Source organism: Colletotrichum aenigma (assembly GCF_013390185.1).
Source record: "Colletotrichum aenigma strain Cg56 chromosome Unknown KSG_Cg56_contig02, whole genome shotgun sequence".
NCBI lineage: Eukaryota > Fungi > Ascomycota > Sordariomycetes > Glomerellales > Glomerellaceae > Colletotrichum > Colletotrichum aenigma.
The window spans coordinates 6,044,856-6,068,778 of NW_023500908.1; the positions used below are offsets into that span (position 1 = coordinate 6,044,856).

Genomic DNA, 23,923 nt, shown 5'->3' on the forward strand with positions numbered 1-23,923 from the left:
CAGTCCGTCAGGTCGAGCCGGGCTCTCAGACTCCCAGTCTCGTTCTGCCGGCAAATCATGCTATAACGAGAAACATGATCGAACAATCCGCCAACATCGGATCCGGTTGACGCCTGGGATCATCGATGCCCAGAGACAAGCTGGGTCTCAGGCACCGCAGCAAACTGCACCTTTGAACCGTGGTTGACTTAGCCTATCCTCCTCGTCCTCATCGTGACCCTCTCCCTCGCCTCCGTCCCATGCTCACGGCCGCGTCCCACGGACAACCTTGTTCCCACTCAGGTCCTCCCGCCTCCCGCTTCCCGCGAGGCGGACGCTACAGCCACGTACCCCATCGCGAACCCACACAAGGTCCCTTTCCTCAGCTGCCTCATCCTGGCCGCAGTCTTCTATTTCTGATTCGGCCGGGCGGTACTGGCGCAAGGGCTGTTGTCCCATGTCGACGTTTATTCTTGCCCTACCCGTTTCCACGCGGGAAGTAATGCGCGGGCTGTCATACATGAAGCATATTAAAGCAAGTCGAGCCCAGACTTTGCCCAAGCCTTCTTTTTCTGCTCGCCACAGAGCGTCAGGTCTCGTTCGATTCTTATTGCGCCCGTTTCTTCCTTCCCTTTTTTCCTTTCTCTTCTTGTCCTGTCTTTTTTTCCTTCCTTGCCCTCTCCGACAATTACGACAGCGGGGACTAGATCAGCACTTTTTTTTCGTCTGTTCTATTCATACTGAAGCCGCGGGACGGTTTCTCGTGTCCCCTTGTTTTCAGTAACATTCCTTTCTCAAATGAGTCGTCGTTATTAGGCAGCCCAGGACAATTGGCTGTCCCTTCCATTCTCAACTTCAATTCGCTTTTCTTTTGGGGCTACCAATCAAGTAGTAGTCCCTTTTAAAACAAAAAACTACCATTTTTAATCAAGATGGACGGTATGAAGGAGCCCAAGCCGCAATGCGGCGGCAAGAAGGGCGGAACCAGCGAGTACGATGTCGGTCTGCACGTCGCCGGTCTTTGTAAGTCGCAAACCTGGCGAACATCACCTAACCGAACAACTTGGCTAACTTGGCGCAGTCTTGGTTTTGGGATTTTCCATCTTTGGTACGCAATCAAAAACAAGCGACGAGGATCTCGTAGGGCCGGAAACTAACTGAGTGGATGCAGGAGCTGGATTCCCCGTAATGGCCAAGAAGGTCAAGTGGTTGAAGGTCCCTCCCAAGGTCTTTTTCGCATGCAAGCATTTCGGTACGGGTGTGCTGATCGCAACGGCATTCGTCCATGTGAGTGCATCACCACCGCGGCAGTCGTCAGAGACTAATACTAATAGCAATACAGCTGCTTCCCACCGCCTTTGGCAATCTCATGAACCCGTGTCTGCCGGACCTCTTCACCGATGATTACCCTCCCCTGCCCGGCGCCATCATGATGGCTTCCATGTTCATTCTCTTCACCATCGAAATGTGGATCAACTCCAAGGTTGGGGGTCACTCGCACGGCGGCCCGACTGGTGACGTTTTTCACGACCAGGGCGCGCATAATCATCATGGTGCCGTCGGAATGCCTTCTAGACCGCCGCGTTATGGCCGCAACAGCTTCGATGCCGAGGCCGACAGCATCGACTTTGAGAAGAAGGTTGCCCAGCGCGCCTACGACGAGAAGTTCCCGTCGTACCAGGAGAGCACCTATGGCGCGCCCCCGCCATCCAACTTGGCCGATTCCGACATGCCTCCTTGGTTTGTTGTCTTTTACGAGCAGTATGTGCGCCAGCGCATGGAGATGATGAACATGATCCGATCAACCCAGGAGAAGCAGGTTTCGCAGGTCGCTGTGCAGGAGGTCAAGCAGGAAGATCCGTTCTATGACGAGGAGGGGCAGGCCGTTGACCCCGCTGTGTATCGCAAGATGTCGCTCAACATTACCATGCTTGAGGGTGGTATTCTGTTTCACTCGGTGTTTGTCGGCATGACCATTTCCATTACCATTGACGGCTTCATCATCCTTCTCGTCGCCATTCTTTTCCACCAAATGTTCGAAGGTCTTGGTCTCGGTTCTCGTATTGCTGCTGTTCCCTACCCCAAGGGCAGCATCCGTCCGTGGGTCCTGGTCGTTGCTTTCGGTACCACCGCTCCCATCGGACAGGCCATCGGTCTCGCCACCCGCAACACATACGACCCCGACAGTGCCTTTGGTCTCATCATTGTCGGTGTATTCAACGCCATGTGAGTGCAGCTTTTGTCCTATGCCACTCTGCCTGCTAATGTAAACCAGTTCTTCCGGACTTTTGCTTTACGCTGCCCTGGTGGACCTCTTGGCTGAGGATTTCCTCTCTGAAGAGGCCAACCGCATCCTCACCAAGAAGGACAAGATCACCGCGTTCTGCTACGTTCTCGCCGGAGGTCAGTTCATCTTATCCCATTACACAAACCCCGCTAACTCTCTTGCAGCCGCTGGCATGTCAATCGTCGGTATCTTCGCCTAAGCCAATACCGACAACAGTGGGGATCCCCGATCCCCGATTCCCTCGGACACGCCTCTCGCGAGGGGATCAAACCCCAGTTCAGCCGAGTCGCCAGCCATGACTCCCCACGATACCCGACGGGCGATCGAACGGCGCAATCACCACCTCTACGACTCGACAGGACTTGATAGCAGAGAATGAACGCTCGTTATCTTCAATGCTGCGCCGGATTTTGTCATGCAAATCACAAGGGATTGGACTGCTTGGGGCTCTACCGACAGCGGTTTCTCACAAAATCTATCCACATTCGTTATTCTTGCTATCTCCGTCACCCATCCCCCCAACGCACGAGTCTGCAGTTGGGCAAAGATCCTTGTATAATAGTAGTGATGTGGCGTGTTCCCAGCTAACAACCACACGAGAAAGAGCGTACGGCAACACAGGTGCTGTTTATTTCGGAAATAGTTGGGATAATGGTTCAATGAGCAGTTAACAGTGTAGCTAATGACTTGAGCGCACACAATGTTTTTCACGAACAGCACGATAGAAGCATGGAACCCAGGCATACTCATGTACGATAGTTGCATTTTTCCCCCGAAAAAAAGGGGGCGGCATGGCATAAAAAGTAGATTGCATCAATACCACAAGTCTTATACCACACATATATGATCTCCAACTTTTTGCACGGGAGCTACTCTCTCCGCGCGTCGCGTTACCCACCCTTACATTGGGTGGATTTCTAAGCGTCTATGAAGGCAGACTGACGTCTCAGGCCCGAAAGCCCGAGGACGCCGATGCCGATGTGATGAAGGGCGACAGCATCTTATCAATCAAGGCCCATCAACGGCGAGGAGGAGGGATTAAATAACCGGTTTCCTCCTCATGGCCCCCCGTTTAGACTTTCTTCCCCAGACTTGAACGGCGTCTGGAGTAGAGTGGCAGTGAAGCCCGGGGGATGTAATAAACGAAAAGAGGAAGCGAAGACAAGATGCCAAGAGTGTATTGTATGCGATGTTGCAGCCAGGTTCGCGGAAACGAGCAGTCGTCGACGCTGGGCGGTAAGGTATATAAGAAACCCAAGAAATGAGAGGAAACACAAGAAGGATGAAGCGACGTTGAGAAAGGGTTGGCGTGCCTGGGAGCCGCAGGGGGTAGCCCGCCATCGACGACTGAGTGGGATGGGTGGTAGTAGTGATGGTGGTGGTAGCAGTAGCAGGCCGCCAGTCCGAAGGGGAAATGCAACCCGCGAATGTAGCGATGGGCTCGTTTTGCGCACTCCCTACTTTCTTTTCCTCTTCTCGTTTGTTTTACACACTCTTCAGCTTGCAGCGGCAGGCATTCCCGTCATCGACCGCAGCGCAGCGGATGGCGTTTCCGCTCCAGGGGGGGGCAGTGCAACCGTAGCTTCTACTGCAGCACCATGCTAGTAGGGGACTCAAGGTTGTCACGGGAATTTAACCATGTCTTGTATAAGGTTATTACACGGGCCGGAGGGAAAGAAGCGGGAGAGGGGGGCCGCCTGTGTCTCTGTCTCTGCCTCCTTCGTTTGCCCTTCTTCCCGCGCGCGACTATTGCAAGGGGCAACGCTACATTGCATTGCAGCTTGCTGCCGTGACGTCTCTGTCTGTCTCTGCGAGATGCGTGCGATGGTAGGCTGGTGGTGCGAGTGAGAGTCTGGCGGCGCTATTAATAACACCCCAGACGTTTTGGGGACCGGGGATGCGTCTCCGCGACTCCAGACGAAAAGAGAGACAGGGGGCAGGGGTTTGAGGGGGGAGGGATCGGGGTCGGGGCAGAGAGTGGGATGGATGTCATGGGGGAGGGTTCAGGCACCGGAGAATAACAGCGACCAAAAAGCATAGACTTTGAGTGGGAGTGGTTCTAGAAGTTTTTGTTGCTGAGGTTTTGTTTCTCTTTTCTCGTGTGGTGTGCCGTGTAGTACATGTAGGCTGCGGCGCACACGCAGCAGACCTCGCATGCTTAGGTGCGTATCTGCAGGAGGCACAGACGGGTATCGCGGCCAACGCAGCACCTTGAAAGTGAAGCTACTTTTTTCTCGACTCGAAATCTTGAGCCTCTTTGGCGGGAAGCACCGAGGATCTGGGGAAGATCCCCAAAAGAAAAAGCCTAAGAGATCACCCCAGAGCCTAAAGAGAAGTTGGGTTGAGGGGAAAAGAGAGATTGGCTTTTCTTGGCAGGCGTCAATGAGGGGACCGGACCAGCCAAGCAGGCACAGTCTTTTTTCTTTCTTTCTGGGTTTAGGCTGCTTGCGAGAACAAGAAGGTAACTGAGTCGGTCGAGGGCAAGATGAAGCGATTCCTGGGGAGGGGCAGACGACACAGCTAGCGCCAATTGTCAAGCACTGATGATCAACTCTGTTCCTCTGCTCTCCTCCAGAGAGAGATGAGATTGTTGCCTGTCTGCTCACGAGGCCGAATAGCCAGAGTCTCTCCGCTCTTGCCAGCTTGGCATTTCATGGTGGACTCTGGATGAGCGCTGACCCGACCGTGCGCTGCATCTGTTGTTCGGGATCTTCGGTGGGGTTTCTTTGGGTTTTGGTTTTGGTCTGGGTCGTCGAGTATCAGAAACCGACAGCCCTTACAAATTCGAGCCTTGGCGTCTGATGAAGACGGAACTACACACGTGCCGCCTGTATTTCTCGTTACCAAACAACATCGCTGAGTGGTTGACACCGAAGGACATACAAAGGGTTGCATTCTCTATGCGCTCCATTTCCTTATTGTTCGCTCCGGCGTGTTCCGAAAGGGCTTGCGTACGACTTGCGTGGACTGATGCAACTGTATATCATTACTTTCTTATTGCTGCTGCTGCTTTGTCTCATGGAACGATTTTCATCCGACGTTTTGAAAATTACTTGCATTCTGCTGACGGTAGATGATCATCAGGTCAGATACTAAAACGAGAACAAGAAAGTCGAACCGGGAGGTTGTGAGCCCGAACCAAAAACTGGTGATGTCGTTTATGTGAGGTATGAGATAATGGTCAGGAGGGGGGTTTCATTCGGGCATACTTGCCCTACGGTATGCCTCACTTTTTGGTCTTTTGCTGTCAGAAGGAGTGATCTGAATCACGACATGATTTCCAAATCGGGATGATTGATAAGGGTTAACACAAAAGGGGGGAGGTCGTGGCGAATTTCGTCATATAGCAAAGAGTTGAGATGAAAGGGATTGAGAAACGGCAGTGGAAACAATTTTGGGGGCACGAATTGGCGGGATTTGGGGCATTGGGCATTAGTTGGCGGCAACACATTGAGCTTGTCTACTTTTTGACTTTGGAAACACTACGGCGATTCAGGAGGGCAGGCCGAAACGGAATGCTGCGAAATCGGTGGTGGTGGTGTAGATGGGGCTGACGAAAGAGAAACGACGCATCTTTGGATGAAGTCTAGATGTCCGGCGGACACCGAAAGACGAGCCGAGGGCGATTACTCACGGGCATTTTCACACGGGTCGTTTTCTATCACCTGAAGAGAGAGGCAGGGCGTTTTGCTTAGCAGACTTTGCTCCAATGCGTGTCATTCCATCGTTGGTTTTTTCCATTCATTCAAACATTACACAATATGTACACAGAAGGAGGCCTCAAGTTGGCCAGAGTTCACCCCATGGAACCTTTTTGTCCCAAGATTAGAGGTTCGGACACCACACCTACTGGACAGTGACGGTAGTGTTCGCGCGGATGTCGTCGCTCGAGGAGCCGACGAGGATCTTGAAGTCGCCGGGCTCAACGACATACTGCATCTTGATGTTCCACAGTCCCCAGTTGGCCACGGGCAGGTCGATGTTGACAGTCTTGGTCTCGCCGGCCTTGATCAGGACCTTGGAGAATCCACGCAGTTCCTTGTTGGGGACGACGACGGTGCTGACGACGTCCTTGATGTAGACCTGGACGACCTCCTGGCCGTCGCGCGTAGAGTTGTTGGTCACGTCGACGGAGACCGTGATGGTGTCGGTCGCGGAGGGGGTCGAGGATGAGACGGTGACGTTGGAGTAGTCAAAGGTGCTGTACGACAGACCGTAGCCGAACTGCAGCTGTTAGAATAGGCACGCAAGATGACAGGCTGGGGCTTTATTACCTCGTATAGGGGAAGAGGGGTAGACAGGACGTAGTTGCTGCCAAAGACCAAGGTGCCGTTGGGGTACTCCTTACCCGGGTTGGGCCAGGAGCGGGCAGAGTTGAGGTAGTCGTAGTAGACGGGAGTGGTGCCAACGTCGTAGGGGAAAGCGACCGAGAGCTTTCCGGAGGGGTTGACGTTGCCGTAGAGGATGTCGGCCAGAGCGTGTCCACCCTCCTGACCCTGGTAGAACATCTGGACCAGAGCGCCGGCCTCGTCGGAGATCCAGGGCTCGGTGATGGGCTTGCCGGAGCTGAAGACGACGACGGTAGGCTTGCCGGTGTCAATGACGGCCTTGACGAGACGGCCCATGGCGCCGACGAGCTTGAAGTCGTGAACATCAATGTGCTCGCCGGTGGTGGCGTTCAGGCCAGCCCACAGCTCGTCCTGGTCACGAGACCAGGTTCCAACAACGACGACGGCAACGTCAGCGGCATTGGCGGCAGCGACGGCCTCCTCGAAGCCAGACTCGTCGTTGGACCAGCGCTCGGCACCCTTGGCGTAGGTGACCTGGCCCTCGCTGGCGGCCTTGATGCCATCGAGGGGAGTAACACCGTACTCCATGGCCGTGTGGATGACATAGTCTCCATACTATTTGTTGGTCAGCTCTTGCTCATGTAGTTCTCTTGTTGGTCTTACGTTGACGTATCCGTGAGCCATAGGTCCAATGACAGCAACATGTGCCTCCTTCTTCAGGGGCAGAGTGTTGTTGTGGTTCTCAAGCAGAATGATACTCTCGGCGTCGAGGTCGCGGGCAACCTTCTTGTGGGCGTCGGTGCCAAGGTAGTTCAAGATCTCGTCGTCTGGCACACCGGTGTATGGGGTCTCAAAGATGCCAGCCTTGAACTTGGCACGGAGAACACGGGAGACGGCAGTGTCGACAACGTCCTCAGGCAGAGTACCATTGGCGACAAGCTCGGGGATATACTGGAAGCTGTAGCGGCCGCCGCCCATCTCAACGTCGTTGCCGGCAGGGAGAGCCTGTTATGGTTAGAGACTTGCAGCGAAGCAGCTTTGCAGGGAAACATACGTTCATGGTAATGCACGCGTCGTCGGTCTCTTCGCAGACGGCGAAGGCGTTGCCCAGACGAGCGGTGCCACCAGCGTCAGACTATACTCGTTAGTCAAAACCAAAACCGAAGACTACGGCCAACTTACAATGACATAGTACTCGTAGCCCCACTCTTCGCGGAGGATTTCGGTCAGGAGGTGGTGGTCGGCAATGGTAGGCACTCCATCGTAGGAGTTGTAGGAGGACATGATACTCCAGGCGTCCGCCTCGAGAATCGCGCGCTTGAAGGCTGGGAGGTAGGTGGTGCGGAGCTCTCTGGGACCGCCGTGGACGGGAGCCGTGTTGACACCCTGCTCAGGAGAGGCAAAAGCAGCGAAGTGCTTCACCTGTGCAGTATTAGCACCAATCGACTCAATTGACTCGCAAAAATACCATAGCCGCCACATTGTTCTCTTGGAGCCCCTTAGTGTAGTGGTAGCCGTACTCGCCAACACTGCTTTTTGTCAGTACGAGTCGGCTTCACTGGTTCTTGTGCACATACAGGAAGGGATCCTCGCCATAGGTCTCCTCGACTCGGCCGAATCTCAGCTCGCGGGCCAAGTCGACGACAGGGGCGAAGATCTGGTTGACTCCGAGAGCCTTGGACTCAACGGCAATGACCTTGGCCATCTCCTCGACCAAAAGAGGGTTCCACGAGCAACCCATGGCAATTGGCGAGTTGAAGATGGTGGCATTGAGGGCCAGGAAGCCGTGAATACCCTCGCTCTGGATGAAGGCCGGAATACCTGCACAGTCTCAGCACCAATCGACCCAATTGGCCCGCAAAAAAACTCACCCAGAGTCGTGTTGTGGACAAGATAGTCTTGGCCAATCTTTGCTCCCTGGGAGATGGTCTCTGGGGTTGCGTAGAGACCGGTCCAGATGGAATTGGCCCTGTGCTCAGCAGCCCAAGCGAGCCCGGTCTGGTTGAGGCGGCCATCGGTCAGGTTGAGGTAGTCACGAATATCTGCCTGCAGCAATTGGGACGTCTTCTCCTCAATGGTCATGCGCTTGAGGAGATCCGAGACTCTGTCGTCAATGGAAGCTTTGGGGTCCTTGTAGATGGGCGTGCTGCTGTTGGATGTGCTGTTCTGGGCGCTGGCGAGCGCAACCAGCGAGGCGAGGGCGAGGGCCAGAGAGAGCTTCATGATTCCTGCTCCGGTGTCCGGTCAATGGAACTCAGGGTGACGTTCGGCTAGGGCTCCAGAGATCAGTGGACGCGACTCAGGATGACGCGCGCCGTTGGAGGGTATTAATACGCTCGCAATTGCTGGTCTGCACTCCGGCGAGTCGGCAAAGGCGAGCGACATGATGCCACGGCCAAGGAACCTAAGCAAATAGACGTAATTGCTTTGGGGCAAACAGCCGATGGGGAGAGTGTCTTCTCCGCATCGATCACAAATCCCTAGTCCACCCCGGAAAGCAATATCTGGAGCGATGTAATGCTAATTTGCTTGGAGCAGCGGTCTTCTCTGTTGTCCATTGGGTGGAAGTATACGACCCCTGACCGTTCCTGCACACGGCTTCTTGGGGACAGTGGCGGTGTTGGAGACGAACAGACGGTGACCTCACGAGGACCAGGAGCTGAAGGACAGCAGACTAGGAGCCGAAGCAGGCCATTTTTTCTTCCATTTTTGCCCGTGAAGCTGGCGATGTACGGCCTGTAGCATGAGGGGAAGCTGAGTTGGGGTTGAAGTTGGAGAAGCTGCGGGTGGCCCCAGATCTGCAGGCGCACGACTAGGGGTTCTTGCTTGGGGTGGGCGAATAGCCGGTGCTTGGCGGGTGGACCCTTGCCGGCTGGTTTCCACCAATCCCGGTGCTCGCGGCCCCTACTCATCCGGAGCCCGAGAACCGCCCAAACCCGACCACTGCGGGGGGATCAAAAGCTCGCTGGGACACGCTGGGCCGCCTGAAGACCTCGCTGAAAGAAGGAACGCTAAACGGCGCCGGGACGGCAGGGACCCCACAGCGAAGAGATCCAATGGCCCCAGATCTCCGCAGTCGCGGCAGAGTGGCCTGCTGATGCCTCTTTGCTCTCCCGCTCTCACACTCACCAACAAACTCCAGCCCACTCACGCAATCCTGCGCTGTCGGGCCGCTTGCCGCAGCCAATCGGTCCCTCACAATGGCTAAACTGAATCAGTGGCCTCGCGGCCGAGGCTCGCTGCATTGCGGATACCGGCGGGATTGAGAGCACCGGATTCGCTGGCGATAGCCCCGACAGCGGGACGCCGCCGTGCAACTTGAGCCTACTCCGCCTGATTCTTCTGCCCTCTCCCCAAGGCCGTCGTACAAGAGACGAGATTCACTCGGTCTTCATCAGCCTGGCCGAGCTGCGTCTTGATCTTCTAAACCTTTTGGTAGCTGCCAGACTGCCCGTCGAGATACCTCGTTTTTGACAAACACTTCGCCATGGTCCGCCTCCGCGATGGTATGTGGCTGCCCGCCGAGGGCACCACGACGGAGTATGCGGAGGAGGTCTACTACACCACCGAGATTGAAGATGGAAAGGGCCTCAGTCTGCTGTGTCCGACGAGGAAAATCAAGTCCCGTGGTCATACGTTGAATGCGAGCACCGTCACTATTGTAAGTCGAAGCAACGGCCCATTCCTGGAAGCCATGTCACTCATACCCAGACAGGATGTCAAAGCCGAGTTTGACGGCGTCATCTCAGTCGAAGCAACTCACTGGGCCGGCGCCCTCAACAAGGGCCCTCATTTTGAGCTTTTCCCTGATGGAAGACCCGAAGTTGAGGCACAGATCCAAAAGGGCGACAAGGGCACGACTTTATCCTCGGGTTCGCTGTCCGCCACCATCCACCCCGATTTTGACATCCAGTTCCACAGTACCGACGGCTCCAAGCGGCTAACGTCCCTTGGGAGCCGAAGCGTAGGCCTGGCATACAACCCTGCGCCAAGCACACCAATGCAGACCGGGGACATGCGCAACTTCAAGCACTACATGTTCACCCAGACCACACTCGGCGTCGGTGAAACAATCCACGGCCTCGGTGAGCGATTCGGCGCATACAACAAGGTCGGCCAGTCTATTTCTCTTTGGAACGCCGATGGCGGCACTTCCAGCGAGCAGGCTTACAAGAATGTCTCATTCTGGCTTAGCTCCAAGGGTTACGGCGTCTTCATCGACACACCGGGTAAGTTGGACCTTGAGATCGGAAGCGAGCGCTGCAACCGCCTGCAGACCGTGGTCGAGGGCCAGAGGCTCAAGTGGTATATCATTTACGGACCCACGCCCAAGGACATCCTCAAGCGGTATACGACTCTGACGGGCAAAGCCGGCAAGGTCCCGAGCTGGAGTTTTGGCCTGTGGCTCACAACGAGCTTCACCACCAACTACGATGAGCAGACGGTCAACACCTTCCTCGAGGGTATGAAGGCCCGCGGCTCGCCCGTGGACGTCTTCCACTACGACTGCTTCTGGATGAAGGCCTTTACGTGGACAGACTTTGTGTTTGATTCCGAGCGGTTCCCCGATCCCAAGGGGCAGATCACACGTCTCAAGGAATCCGGCCTCTGCAAGAAAGTCTGCGTCTGGATCAACCCCTACATCGCACAACACGGCGAGGCTTTCAAGGAGGCAGCAGAAAAGGGCTACCTCGTGAAACGCAAGAACGGCGACGTCTGGCAATGGGACCTGTGGCAGGCCGGCATGGGCCTGGTAGACTTCACGAACCCCGAGGCCTGCAAGTGGTATGAGGAGAACCTTAACAAACTCTTTGACCAAGGCGTCGACGCCATCAAGACAGACTTTGGAGAGCGCATCCCCACGCTGGACGTCGAATGGTACGACAAGACCATCGACCCCGTCAAGATGCACAACTACTACGCCTTCATCTACAACAAGGTCGTGTACGAGGCGCTGCAGAAGCGCTACGGTGAAAACGAGGCCGTCCTCTTCGCCAGGGCAGCGTGCGCCGGAACCCAGCGTTTCCCCCTGCAATGGGGCGGTGACTGCGAGTCGACCCCGGAAGCGATGGCCGAGTCCATCCGCGGCGGTCTGGGCCTGGGCCTCAGCGGGTTCTCCTTCTGGAGCTGCGACATTGGCGGCTTCGAGGGCTACCCGCCCCCCTGGATCTACAAGCGATGGGTGGCCATGGGCCTGCTCTGCAGCCACAGCCGGTTGCACGGCAGCAGCTCGTACCGCGTGCCGTGGGTCATTGACGACGACGACCAGAGCGAAGAAGGCTGCTCGCAGACGCTGGCCAAGTGGACCGCCCTCAAGTCGCGCCTCATGCCTTACATCTTCTCGCAGGCGCAGGCGGCCGTCGAGCAGGGCATCCCCCTGTCCCTGCGCGCCATGTGCATCGAGTTCCCCGACGACCCGACCTCGTGGTACCTCGACAGACAGTTCATGCTCGGCCCCAGTATCCTGGCCGCGCCCATCTTTGAGGAGTCGGGCGAGGTGGAGTTCTACCTGCCCAAGGGCAAGTGGACCTCCTACTTCTCCGGCGAGTCCCGCGACGGACCTGGTTGGTTCAAGGAGACACACGGCTTCGGCACGCTTCCGCTCTACGTCCGCGAGAACACGGTTCTCGTGCTGGGCAGCTCCAACGCCGTCGGTGCTGTGTACGACTACCGCCGCGACGTCGAGGTCAGGTTGTATCAGGCCAAGGAGGGCGCCAAGGCGGCCGTGGTCGACAGCGAGGGCAAGGAGCTTGGTGTTTTGGAAGTGGGAGCGGACGGCAAGTTGAAGGACATGACGCTTCTCAACGGGAAGATCACCATTACCGAGCTGTAAAGCGGAATGGTAATCATTTATGAAATTACGATGCTATCTGCATGAGATATCTAGGGTTAGATGGCATAGAACCGGTTCAAGTTCGGGATTCCTTTCAAACATGTCTTGAGATGCCGTATTAGCTCGCCGTCACAGGTCTGCCGGCCCGTCCCAGCGGTGAGCCAAGCGGGGTTTGTCGGATACCGGCTGTGTCCATCCATCAACTGTCCCCGCGCCAAGTGGCTTGACATCACCTCATCTCCGGTCAATGTCCCCTCTCATCTACGCTCGTTTTTGCCGTGGTCTGATGTAAACGAACCTCGCTTCTCCGAATCTGTTCTCCAAGCCCCTCTCGTCGCTAAGAAAAAACCCTAGTCGGCCAGAGTTTCCCCGCGAACCACGACGATCGATCCCCACCTTTTAGCCCTTTGCCGTTCTCCTCCCCGCCCCGCATCCAGGCCCCCCGACCCCAGATCCCAGCCAAGGCCAGTCAAAGCTCTCCAAGACCGCCGCTACGCATTTGCGGTGCTTGCAATGCTAGTCTTGACGTTTATGTAATTTGTGCCACGGCGGCCTAGATAATTTTTGCTGTTTGGCGCGGCTGGAAGTCGGCTTGCGTAGATGACGATGAACACCCCAAAATTCGGTCTCGGGCGGCTTTCTCCAAGTCGCGGGAGATGGCAAGGGTTCCCCAGGTATGCTTTAGGTGTGGGGTAGGAAGCTCAGGCATGTTTGGACGAAATGTCCCCAGCTGGTCTTCTCAGGCAAGTAACCTCAAAGCATATCAAAATATCTCTCAGTAATCAAAGAAGAAGTTGATTTGGGGCTGAAGCTTATTCGGTTCGAATTACTCGCTCTATCTTTAAATTAAGGGGCAAAAAGGAAGTGTGGCATGATGAGGTATTATCTGAACTCGGATCTACCACGTTCGGGCACCCAGATCGGCATTTTGAAAACTTCCGAAAGCGAGTTCCACCTGTGAGGTATCGCACCATCCGACAACGCAACTAGCTGGTCCTGACCCGAGGATGTGAGAACCTGGCAGAACCAGTGGATGACACATGTCGTCCAGTACGCTGGATCACCATGCAGGCACTGCTTCCTTGCAGCTTCACCCGAGCCATGTCAACTTAACTTCTGGAAGCCTCCGAACGGGTCTGATGCCCGGATCTCGGAGTGCAACTCTGCAGTACGACTTCAAGGGTCGCGTTTGTCCGTTCGCTTCTGTATGGAATGAGGGGAGTATCCGAGGTACAATATACAGCAAGGTAGCAAGGAAAAGGAGACCAAGTCACCCGAATCGCAACGGCCAAAAGGTAAGCACATAGATACTACTCAGCAGGATACTGAGACAGATACGGAGTGATTATAGAAGAAACAAATCCGATACCCAAGGTCTGAGAAACATCATTGGACCCCGTAAACGCCTCTATGTCGGAGATATCTCCCAGCTAGATCTTTGATATATAATGTAGATATCCTGATATGAGCAACTTGTCCAAAATCTGATGACGCAATGTCACCAAAGGGTATACCGGATCATCCTGAGCCTCCCATGACATTTCGCGCAAGAGGCTAGTTCAAATCAGTCCACTGCGTGTATATGTTAGCCAGTCCCATGGAATCTCGTATAGGGCAAACCCACATTATCTGGCGCATTCGTGACCTCCTCGTATGCCTGCATGATCTCAAATCCCATTGCCATGACGTGTTCGTAAGAGTCGTCTTGCACCTGTACATCGTTAACATGTGTGGGTTAGTCAATCGAGGGTTTACACACCCAGCTGAGCACCGTCTTGGCAGACTTGTGTGCCTTGTTTTGCCGTACACCCATCAGAGTTAGCCCCTGGAGCACGAGAGTGTCCTGCAACCCCGACTTAACCACCGGTGCCAGGACACCTCCTATTTCCTCATCACCAATCGGCACAAGGGCCGGGATGAAGTTCGACAGCGGATTGCCTGGTCTGCAGATGATGATGGTACCCAGGATCGCATCTCCGGGTCCCTTGGCCCTCACGATACCGCATGCCTTGGTCTCCTGCAGCGCAGACTTGTACAGTTCCAAGACCTCGGGGTTTGCGTGGGTGTTGACGAGGTCAAGCACCAAGTCGGCATTGTCGAGACCGTGGATGAGATCAAAGCTCAGGTTGGCCCGCTGGACGCTCTGGAGCAGGCCCTCGGGGATGATCCAGTTGCTCAGATCGTTGATGATCAGATTGGTCAGCCGTTTCGGGAATTGCACATCCCAGCCGTTGTTGGCGAACCAGTTCTTCACTCCGCCCTCGTCAATGGGAATGCCTAGGAAGATGCCGGGGAACGTCGTGCCCAGCTGCAGCTTCTTGACACCACGCTTGCCGGTCAGGTACCGTAGAGCTCGTCGATGAAGGGAGCGCCCGACCGAGACGTTCCGCTTCGTCGGGTCCACGAAGATGGCACCGAGAATGCCGATACCGTCGAGGAAGTAGGTCGCTGCAAAGCCATACAGGGCATGCGTGCTGCTGTTTCTGACCACGAAATGCGCCTCCTCGACGTCCTTGTTGAACAGTTCGAAGCATCCGGCTGGCATGTTCTCCAAGTGGCCCAAGTCGATGGTGTTTGCGCGAGCGACTGCCTTGATGAGCTCTTCAAGCCCCTGGGTGTCCCGCTCGCGGTCGAATTCTTCAACAATCCAGTGCTGCCGGGATTTGAGGACCTTCTTGCTCTTTCGCAGTGTCCCAGGAAGCGTCCCCTTGGGCACGAACACGCCGCACAGAGCGCGGACCAGTGCATGCATGGCGTTTTCTGTAAAGTCGAACGTGCAAATGTAAGTGCCGATAGACTTGTCCATGGCGAAGTCGTATGGTGAGCTGACGGCCACGACAATGACCGACTTCTTCTGGCCGCGCGTGCGCAGCATGGAACACATCATCTCGACGTGCTTGGTGAAGCCGGCTTGATACAGATTTCTGTTGGCATCGGCAGTCACGATGATGATGCAAGAGGCTCTGTGGATGAGGTTCTCGTGAACTATTCTCGTCAGATAGGCAGGCAGTCTCGGGTCTGTCGACTTACCTGGCCGGACTCCGTTCGCAGTATAGCTGGTATGGAGGAGCTTGCCATGTCGAGCTCTCGCCAGAGAACGCCCAAACTCTCGAAAGACGCCTTCTCCACTCATGATGGCGCCCTTTTCCCTGTGTAACCACTTATCGTGAGCCGTGGGCGCAAGCATCTGAGCGTCTTTTGCCTGGAGGATGCTCTTTGTCAAGCTCGACGCCGGCAATGGCTTTACAAGCGGTGTGAGGAGCAACAGCTCTTCCTCTTGATGCATGGACTGCGACAGAGGCAAGAGCTTCTCCTTATCTCGGATAACCGTTATGGAGTCGTCGTACGCCTTCCTCGAGAGCGCCATGTGACTCGGGTGCAGCTTGGACAGAAGCGAGATGCCAGGGGGGTTGAGAGCGGTTTGCCACGACGTGCAAGTGTCCTTCAACCGCAGCACCCTCTTAAGAGAAGTGAAGATCCGGTCTTTGGCAAAGATGCCGTTTTCCACTCCGAGTTTCAACCCCTTGATGGCTTCCAGCTGGACATCATAGGCTCGGCACAGTAGCACAAGGTCACAGCCAGCCTCGACAGCCATGACAACTCCGTTCTGGACGCCGAGGTCGTGTGCGAGGGACTCCATTTCGAGGCACTCAGAGATGGCGACTCCATCGAACCCCAGCTCTTCCCGTAGGAGATCATCCACAACCTGGTTTGATAGGCAAGCATGCGATACGTTCATGGACGGGTTTGAGATGCCACATCCCCCGACGAACATGGCATCGAGCTTACCGGTCGCGATTGCATTGCGGAATGGTACCAGAGCACTCAGGCTCAATTCTTCGAGGGTCTGAGTGATGATGGGAACCTCCAGGCTCGAACCCAGGAAGTCCAGATTGCCGTACGAAGGGAAGTGTTTTCCGCACGAAGCTAGTCCGGCATCCCGAATACCGTTGATGGCAGCAATGCCATACTGAGAGACTTCTTGAGGGTCGTCTCCCGTGGCGCGGACACCGATTGGCTGGTACCTGGCGTTCGACAAGACGTCTAGAACAGGGCCGAGCATAAGGTTGATGCCACATGCTCCAACTTCAGTCGCAGTAGCCTTTGACACTTCATAGGCTAGATCGACGCGCCCCGTGGCAGCCACGCCCATGGCGCTCGGGAACTGGCACACATAGTCCTCATCAAACAGGCTGTTTACGCCCCCGTTCTCCTGGTCCAAGGCGATTAGTAGAGGCTTCGGGTGGCCGGCTTTGTGAGCAATGGTCTGAAGCTCCTGGACCAGCTTGGCTGTCTCTTGGGCCGCTGAAAGGGATCAGCATGGATCTACGTACAGCCTCCGGCAAGTACGGAGAGCTAGAGGACAGAAAGGAGTGCTAACTCTTGAGGTTCTTGGCCGTCAAAATGATGGTCCCGAGGTGGTGGTCCTCAATCAAGGAGCGGATCTGGGGCGTGACCTCGGTGCCATCCCAGCCCATGATGAGCATCTGGCCAATGGCCCTGGACGGTGTGAGAGGACATGTCAGCGAGCGAATCGGGATAGGACCAAGGTGACAGGCTTCTAGAAGGTCCAACGGAGACCAGGCGACAGGGAAGATGACGTGGGGAGACGGGACCGGATGGCAGGGCGGAGGACGGAGGGTTCAGGCGCAACCTTCAGGTTGGAGAGAAGAAGCACACAAGAGCAGGCGGGTCGAGGAAGACGAGACGTACCAATCGAGATCCTGCCATAGTGGGTCGAGCTCCATGTTGAGCTGGGCCGTGGAGAGCGGTCTGCGACTCGTCACGTTTTGACGTGCATAGTACCTCTCGAGACTGCGAGGTGCCTTCAATGGGGAGAGGTAACGGCGACCCTTCTCCGACGGTGACGTTGAGTCCCTGCTGATGGATGGTCGCGAGTGCGGGTGCTGGTGGTGTCTGGAGCTGTAACTGGAGCTGGAGCTGGAGCCGGAGCCATCGCGCGTCGTCCGAGAGAGCGCGGACGTGGAGGAGTGGTGGTGCACCTGCGTGCGGGACGCCATGTGCGCCGCGCGGGAGGGGTGGTCCGGGCTTGCGCTGCCAGACACACGGCCCGATGCTGATTGGCTGCCGGAGGGCGGGGATATCGATTGGCCGATTCGCGCACGGGCCAGTCGTCGCGGCGGATGATGTGGGGCGGATACGTACCAAGTGATTCGAGATCCATTTCTGTGTGTTAGCGTCTCGATCTTCGGCCTCGACAACGGAACGTTACATGGAGCCTCACCACGTCAAACCTTCTTTTCCCCGTCTGCCCCGAAAGTCTGTGTGTTTGTGTCTGCGACGGTGACAGTCTGCCTCTGCCCGTCTCGTCCTGGGTCCCACGCCTCAGTCCCCCTCCGTCAGTGTGGGGCCCTACTCCGATTCTGGAATCTTGGGAGGCAAAGCAATGGTGTGCGCCGGTGCTTGGGTGCTTGCGAGTGAAACAAAGCAACAGAAACGAGTCCTTTGCCCATGTGGACCGGCCGTTGGTCAAGTAGTCTCTGACTCGGAGGGGTTCCAGAGGCACCTCGCGGTGCAACGGGCGACTATCGTGCCCAGTCCAGTGTCTCCAACGCTCCATCCCCCACCGACGGCACGTTGATGCGATTGCCCGTCGATACACTCGTCCTATCTCATACCACCATGTGTGGTGGCCAACTCTCTGTGACTGTGAGGGGCCATGACGAGGTTGCCAACGCCCTGGAACCCACGAGACTTCCATGCAAGCCGGGCCATGCCGGCACCGTTGCCTTTCGCCGCTCCGGTTGCAGAAGCGCCCTGCAGTGCCCGTGAATAATAGCCGGATCTTGCCCAGCGCTGCCTTTTGTTTCGGCTCTGTTCATGGCGTCGATATTGAAGATTAAGCCTGCAGCCAGCTCTCCCACTGCTCAACAACAAATCAGCGCACACCATCCAGTCTGACACCATGCCCATCGCCATTCCCAAGACGCCCAAGAATGGCATTACGAAATTCACAAACTGCCGCCTCGTGAAAGGCGACGCCCTGGTGCAGGAGGACATCTGGGTCAGCTCCGTCACGGGCAAAATCATCCACAGCCAGGCGGCCTTCTTCGATGACCTCCTTCTGCCAGACGAGACCGTCAACCTCAGCGGTCGCATTGTGTCTCCCGGCATGATCGACTGCCAGCTCAACGGTGCCTTTGGCTTCAACTTTTCCACGCTCCTCGAAGACATGTCTCAGTACGGCAAAAAGGTCCGGGAGCTCAACAGGAAACTGGTGGCCACTGGCGTCACTTCCTACGTCCCAACGCTCACCAGCCAAAGACCCGAGCTTTACCAAAATGCAAGTTCCTTTTTCTGTGTTGTAGATTTCTAGAATACTGACCGATGACAGGCTCTCCCGTACTTGGGGCCCTCTGGCGGCTCACAAGTGGCCAATGACGGTGCCGAGTCTCTCGGAGCCCACGTCGAAGGCCCGTTCCTGAACCCTACCAAGAACGGCATCCACAACGTCGATGTCCTGCAGCAGGCAGAGACATTCGATGATCTAGTCGAATGCTACGGCGCCGAGAACATCGAGCCTAGCGCCAACGGTGGCCCCATTCCAATCAAGATGATCACCGCCGCGCCAGAACGTGGGCGGATGACACAGATCATTCCTGAGCTGCGGGAACGAGGCATCATCTACTCCATCGGCCACTCGGAAGCGACGTATGAAGAGGCTTCGGCCGCGGTGGCAGCCGGAGCCACGATGATTACTCATCTCTTCAACGCCATGCGACCTCTTCACCACCGCAACCCCGGTGTCTTTGGTGTCCTGGGTATTGCAGAGAGTCTGGCGAGGCCATACTTTGGCATCATCTCCGACGGTATCCATCTGCACCCGACCACCATTAAGATTGCATTCAACGCTCATCCGGATGGCTTCATTCTGGTTACTGACGCCATGCACATGATGGGTCTGGCGGACGGCTCGTATAAGTGGACGAACGGACAAGACGTCAATAACATTGTCAAGGTCGGATCCACGCTGTTGTTGGAGGGCACCGACAAAATTGCTGGAAGGTGAGTTGTTGCATTTGACTACGAAACTGTGCACCACTAACGATCGTCAGTGCCGTCACTCTGATGGAGTGTGTCAACAACTTCTTGCGCTGGTCCGGCACCGGCATTCCGAAGGCTTTGAAGGCTGTGACCGCGACCCCTGCAGAGATGCTCGGCCTCAAAGGCATCAAGGGCTCTTTGGAAGACGGAGCTGATGCGGATCTGGTCATCTTCTCTGAAGAAGTAAGAGACGGCGCCACTCAGCTCGTAGTGGACGAGGTTTGGAAGGCGGGAACGATGGTATCGAGCCGGGAGGAGACCCAGTCGCCAATTGCATAGACTGTCCGAAGTAAGATAGGGGGGTTCATAAGACAAGATCAAAGGAAAGGGTCGAGCCCTACAATAGACTGTAAATTCATATCATAGAGCTGCTACCCAATTTTGTAGGAGCATAAGCAGGCAGCATTAGGTTTATGATATAAACGAGATTCAAAGATGATGGCCATGATGAAAGTGTCCTCTCAACCTGCCGACTTTGGCATCATCAGACCATTACGTCCTTCCCATAATCACATAAGTCCCTGATTACTTTACGAATTGACTGTTGCGGAACAGTACCTAGGTATCTCATTCGCAGCGCAAAGTAAGGATCGGCTTATGTGAGATGGAGACTGTTATACTACTCGCTGCACTGCGTACATAGTGACTGCTACGTGTTCATGACCAAAGTCCTTCCTGCTGGCCGGCACCTTGGGCATATAAAGAACATTGCGCATTTAATCCACTCGATAGCAAAGGCTACTTTTCAAAGTTCTTGCAGACCGTCTGAGTCGTGGAAACCAGTCCCTGTCCGCCATGGCTACCTCCGACGCGCCCCTTACCGCCCTTTACGAGGCCATCGAAAAGACTCTACGCGAGTTTCTCAACGGTTACGAGGACGCCTCGAAGGAAAACAAAGCATCACGGATCAATACAACCTTGACACCGGATTGCAAACGCCACTTCATGCCCCCCTCATTTCTCCAGGCCATGGGCGTCCCGACTGATCTTGCCATTGGGAATGAGATGTACGAGGCCAGGTTGGCCACCACCCTCCCGGTCTACAGCACGAAGAGGACGGAGATCAACAATGTTGTCATCGACGTGCGGAAGAAGACAGCTGCCGCTACAACGATCCTCGACAGCGAATTCATCGATGGGGAGTCCACAAAGCTGTATTTTGCATGGTTTATGCAGTTTACCGAGGACGGGTCACAAATAAAGGATGTTTGGGAGTACGCCGACAGCGTGGTACAACCCGGAATCTCAGCCAAGTGTCAGAAGCTCTTTGAAGAGCAGAAGGCCAAGGAGTGAGTGGACTGTGGCATTACCAGATATGAGTTTATATCGTCACTGCAAGCCATCGTTTTCTATATCCGGTTCCAGTGAGGACATTTAGTACCTGTGGTGAGCTCATGTTGTAAGCCCAGATGCGTGGGAAGACATCTCGATGTGTGAGGCGATGTTTGCTCCAACCTGGAAGCCGACAGACTCAGACAGAGACAATTACAGGGAGCTTCATTGTGCTCAGTGGAGCTCATCTCCCCCGCCCAGGTGCCTCATTCCATGCAGGTTCACTGGGAATGCTCCCAGTCGCGGTTGAAAGGCCCCCCCAGAGCAAACCCCATTAAGCGCCCCTCACTTGCCTCCACAGTGCGATAACGCCTGCAGCCGTTGACTTGCAGGCCAGCCAATGGCGGCAGACCAGCGGCCTGATAGGGGTTGGTGCGGCGTCTCTCCAGTCCAGGTCACCCACCACCTAACCTCCACGTCCACTCGGCTGCCCGTGGGTTGGCTCCAGACACAAGAGATCCCTCCGCTTCTGCATTTCCATCCAGAGTCGCTCGGACAAGACATTCGCTACATACCTCGACACCCACTCGCCAGCTTGCTTGCTTTTTGCAACAGGGTCTTTTTGTTTCCCGTTTGTGTCTGTCCTTCATTTTTTTTGACAACTCGCTGCCGGGCTTCGTCGTTCACTCGCCCTCTGGGCCGCCCAGCCACCTCTGATCGTCCATCGTGACGACGAGCGCAATTCGTCTGCCGGCGGCTGGCGCAGTCCTACCATGCAATGGCCGCGTTCCATTCATTGTCGTCCGGCGCGACGCCCGGCGATGGCATGAGTCTCAACAGCGCTGTCGTGGATGGCCTGGATTCCTCCATGTTTGACGATTCTCTGCTGTAAGCTTTCCGGGGCGGGAAACTTTCTGGAGGCGCCTGTCGCAGTTGGGATGGGAAGAAGTCAGACGACTAACAGTTTGCTGTCGCAGGGATACGGTCAACGGCGCCTTTCCCCCCATACCCTTCACTCCCACCTACGGATTCGAAGATTTCTCAGCCACGGGCTTCGAAGACCCCTTCGCATATTCGAACCGACCATTCGAGGCGCAGCCTGCCCCCGAGTTCAACCAGGACTCCCCTACCCAGGAGCTCGACAACAAGCTACTCGGCTTCTCGGCGCCCACGCTCAAGGCGACGGTCGTTGACGGGAATGGACAACATATGGAACCTGGAATGACGGCCGAGCTGTACGGCATGTTCTTCGTCGCGGAGGACGTCTTTGGCGCCGAGAACAACGGCCGCCCGCTCGAGCTTACCTGCTACCGTCGCAACCTGTGGCAGTGCTCTGGACAAGTCACGCTTCCGCGTCACATTACGCATGCGGTGGACGAGCAGGGCCGGCAGATACCCGTTTTCGAGCTTGCCGCCTCCATCGCGGCGATCGAGTCCATAGAGGGGAAGATTACGGAAATTATATCGATACCCTGGAAGAGCGCGCATCCCATCGGCGCCGAGGAGCCAAAGTCGTCTGGTGGCCCACCTAACATTGTTCTGGATCTAGCCAACGGCCAGGAAGTCGACGCGAATAGAGTGTCGCTGCCGCTGTCATGGAAGAGGCTGCAGTTCAAGCATGCAACGGCAAATAACGGCAGGAGGAAAGGTCTGCAGCAGCACTACCTGGTGCAGATCAGCCTCTTGGGAAAGCAGCAGTCGGGGGAGTACATCAAGATTGCTGAAATCAGCTCTGGCCCAGTCATTGTGCGAGGCCGTAGCCCGAGGAACTTTGACAGTCGCAAAGACATCCCTCTGACGGGCGACAAGAAGCTTGAAAGGAGGAGCAACAGCGATGCGTCTGCCTCTGCTCCGCCTCATAAAGACAATGGCATGGCTACCCCGGTTCCAAAATACCAACCACCCAACAACCTTCAGGTACGCAGAGCTGCTTCGACTTACGGATTCAAGATGCTAACGGGTCACAGCAACCTCCAGAATGGAGCACGCCTCAACTGTACAGAGAAACAAGCAACAGCCAGCCTCCCGCAAAGAAGCTGGCGCTGTCGCCGTCGCCAGGGATGTCTCGGCCACCGATCCCAGCGTGGTCTTCAGAGCCCGCGCGACAAGCGGCAAGGCCTTCAATGTCAAGCTCACGGCCTGGTATCTCGGGCCCCATCAACTTGTCGTTGTCGGAAGACGAGAGGAGCCCAAACAGGTCCAACTCGGATATTTCGAGCCCGCAGTTTGCAAAGTCCATTGCGGCTGCCGTGCACAACACAAGTCAGAGTCCCAAGGAAGAGGATGATTTGCTGTACGAATACTTTCCACTCAGCGTGGACGACTGGTGAGTCTCTCATAAATCCGCTGCCTGTACGGAAACTAAGAAACAATAGGATGCCGCCTGTGGAAGCCATCTACCGACCTCACGTCGTCCACCACACAATCGTGCCGCCCGAGATCAAGGCGCAGCAATTACGCAGCAAGAGCAAACGCATGTTCACAGCCGAATCATAATAATGATTTTAGACAGGATGTATCTGCCAGACATCTTGGTATTCATACCCCTCGGCATGTATTCGCCTCATAGGGATCTATTTGAAATGATTTAATGAAGCCAACTCATGGGTTTGAATGTATTATAAGCTAATCGGGGTCACCTGCTCGGCTATCGGAAGGCCGGGTCGTACAGGAAGGAGGGGCGAGACATACGGACAGCACGGAAAATAGGAAGGCGAGTCAGCGGTGGAACACGTGGTTATACCCGGATCTAGTGACATTGAATGATCAGAAAGAATATACTCACCAACAGCCTGCGTTGGGGCTGGACGATTCAACTAACCGCTGCTATTGTGTGATGGCCTCGTTCCGGCCAATCACATGACACGATGTTGGGGAACCAAACGTAGCAGCACAAACTCCAACTCAACCCCACAATCTATTCTCATTCATCTCATCTTTTCAAGGTAACGTACACGTCGAGCCCCGCTCTTCTCTCTTTTAACAATGTCTATGCACCATCTCCGTGTTTTATCCGTTCCTGCGATCCATGTCTCATGATTCCCTTTAATTTGGGGGGCCCTTTCTACTATGCTACATTCTGTTTGGCCCATCAACTAATCACGCGAGCAACCAATGCTCTTTGCATCTAGCGAGTGACTGGGTGGCAGCGAGTTACGGCTCGGCTTACAATCAATGAAGCGCTAACTGCCATGCAAC

General features: G+C 55.5%; 7 protein-coding genes across 7 annotated transcripts; 5 read left to right on the forward strand and 2 right to left on the reverse strand.

Annotated features, from left to right (window-relative positions):
• Positions 1 to 911: 911 nt before the first annotated feature.
• ZRT2-1 (Zinc-regulated transporter 2) lies at positions 912 to 2,465 on the forward strand (the record flags this gene model as incomplete). Its single annotated transcript, XM_037318908.1, has 6 exons — positions 912 to 1,002; positions 1,061 to 1,087; positions 1,151 to 1,266; positions 1,322 to 2,205; positions 2,255 to 2,382; positions 2,431 to 2,465. The coding sequence occupies 6 exons, from the start codon at positions 912 to 914 to the stop codon at positions 2,463 to 2,465; spliced, it is 1,281 nt and encodes a 426-aa protein (XP_037183054.1).
• Positions 2,466 to 6,112: 3,647 nt separating this feature from the next.
• bglX-0 (Periplasmic beta-glucosidase) lies at positions 6,113 to 8,778 on the reverse strand (the record flags this gene model as incomplete). Its single annotated transcript, XM_037318909.1, has 8 exons — positions 6,113 to 6,490; positions 6,541 to 7,170; positions 7,219 to 7,560; positions 7,610 to 7,690; positions 7,738 to 7,977; positions 8,024 to 8,084; positions 8,133 to 8,376; positions 8,427 to 8,778. The coding sequence occupies 8 exons, from the start codon at positions 8,776 to 8,778 to the stop codon at positions 6,113 to 6,115; spliced, it is 2,328 nt and encodes a 775-aa protein (XP_037183053.1).
• Positions 8,779 to 10,042: 1,264 nt separating this feature from the next.
• Positions 10,043 to 12,388, forward strand: yicI (Alpha-xylosidase; the record flags this gene model as incomplete). The annotated part of the gene is made up of 2 exons (XM_037318910.1): positions 10,043 to 10,216; positions 10,271 to 12,388. The coding sequence occupies 2 exons, from the start codon at positions 10,043 to 10,045 to the stop codon at positions 12,386 to 12,388; spliced, it is 2,292 nt and encodes a 763-aa protein (XP_037183052.1).
• A 1,554-nt stretch (positions 12,389 to 13,942) lies between these two features.
• nagZ (Beta-hexosaminidase) lies at positions 13,943 to 17,409 on the reverse strand (the record flags this gene model as incomplete). The annotated part of the gene is made up of 6 exons (XM_037318911.1): positions 13,943 to 13,960; positions 14,013 to 14,099; positions 14,148 to 15,373; positions 15,419 to 16,693; positions 16,770 to 16,888; positions 17,102 to 17,409. The coding sequence occupies 6 exons, from the start codon at positions 17,407 to 17,409 to the stop codon at positions 13,943 to 13,945; spliced, it is 3,033 nt and encodes a 1,010-aa protein (XP_037183059.1).
• Positions 17,410 to 18,314: 905 nt separating this feature from the next.
• AMDHD2 (N-acetylglucosamine-6-phosphate deacetylase) lies at positions 18,315 to 19,732 on the forward strand (the record flags this gene model as incomplete). Its single annotated transcript, XM_037318912.1, has 3 exons — positions 18,315 to 18,713; positions 18,744 to 19,414; positions 19,465 to 19,732. 3 exons carry the CDS (start codon positions 18,315 to 18,317, stop codon positions 19,730 to 19,732), a joined length of 1,338 nt encoding a protein of 445 aa, XP_037183058.1.
• A 516-nt stretch (positions 19,733 to 20,248) lies between these two features.
• On the forward strand, positions 20,249 to 20,746 carry CGCA056_v003656 (uncharacterized protein; the record flags this gene model as incomplete). Its single annotated transcript, XM_037318913.1, has 1 exon — positions 20,249 to 20,746. The coding sequence occupies one exon, from the start codon at positions 20,249 to 20,251 to the stop codon at positions 20,744 to 20,746; it is 498 nt and encodes a 165-aa protein (XP_037183057.1).
• A 757-nt stretch (positions 20,747 to 21,503) lies between these two features.
• On the forward strand, positions 21,504 to 23,221 carry pacG (the record flags this gene model as incomplete). Its single annotated transcript, XM_037318914.1, has 4 exons — positions 21,504 to 21,613; positions 21,703 to 22,642; positions 22,693 to 23,051; positions 23,101 to 23,221. The coding sequence occupies 4 exons, from the start codon at positions 21,504 to 21,506 to the stop codon at positions 23,219 to 23,221; spliced, it is 1,530 nt and encodes a 509-aa protein (XP_037183056.1).
• Positions 23,222 to 23,923: the final 702 nt, after the last annotated feature.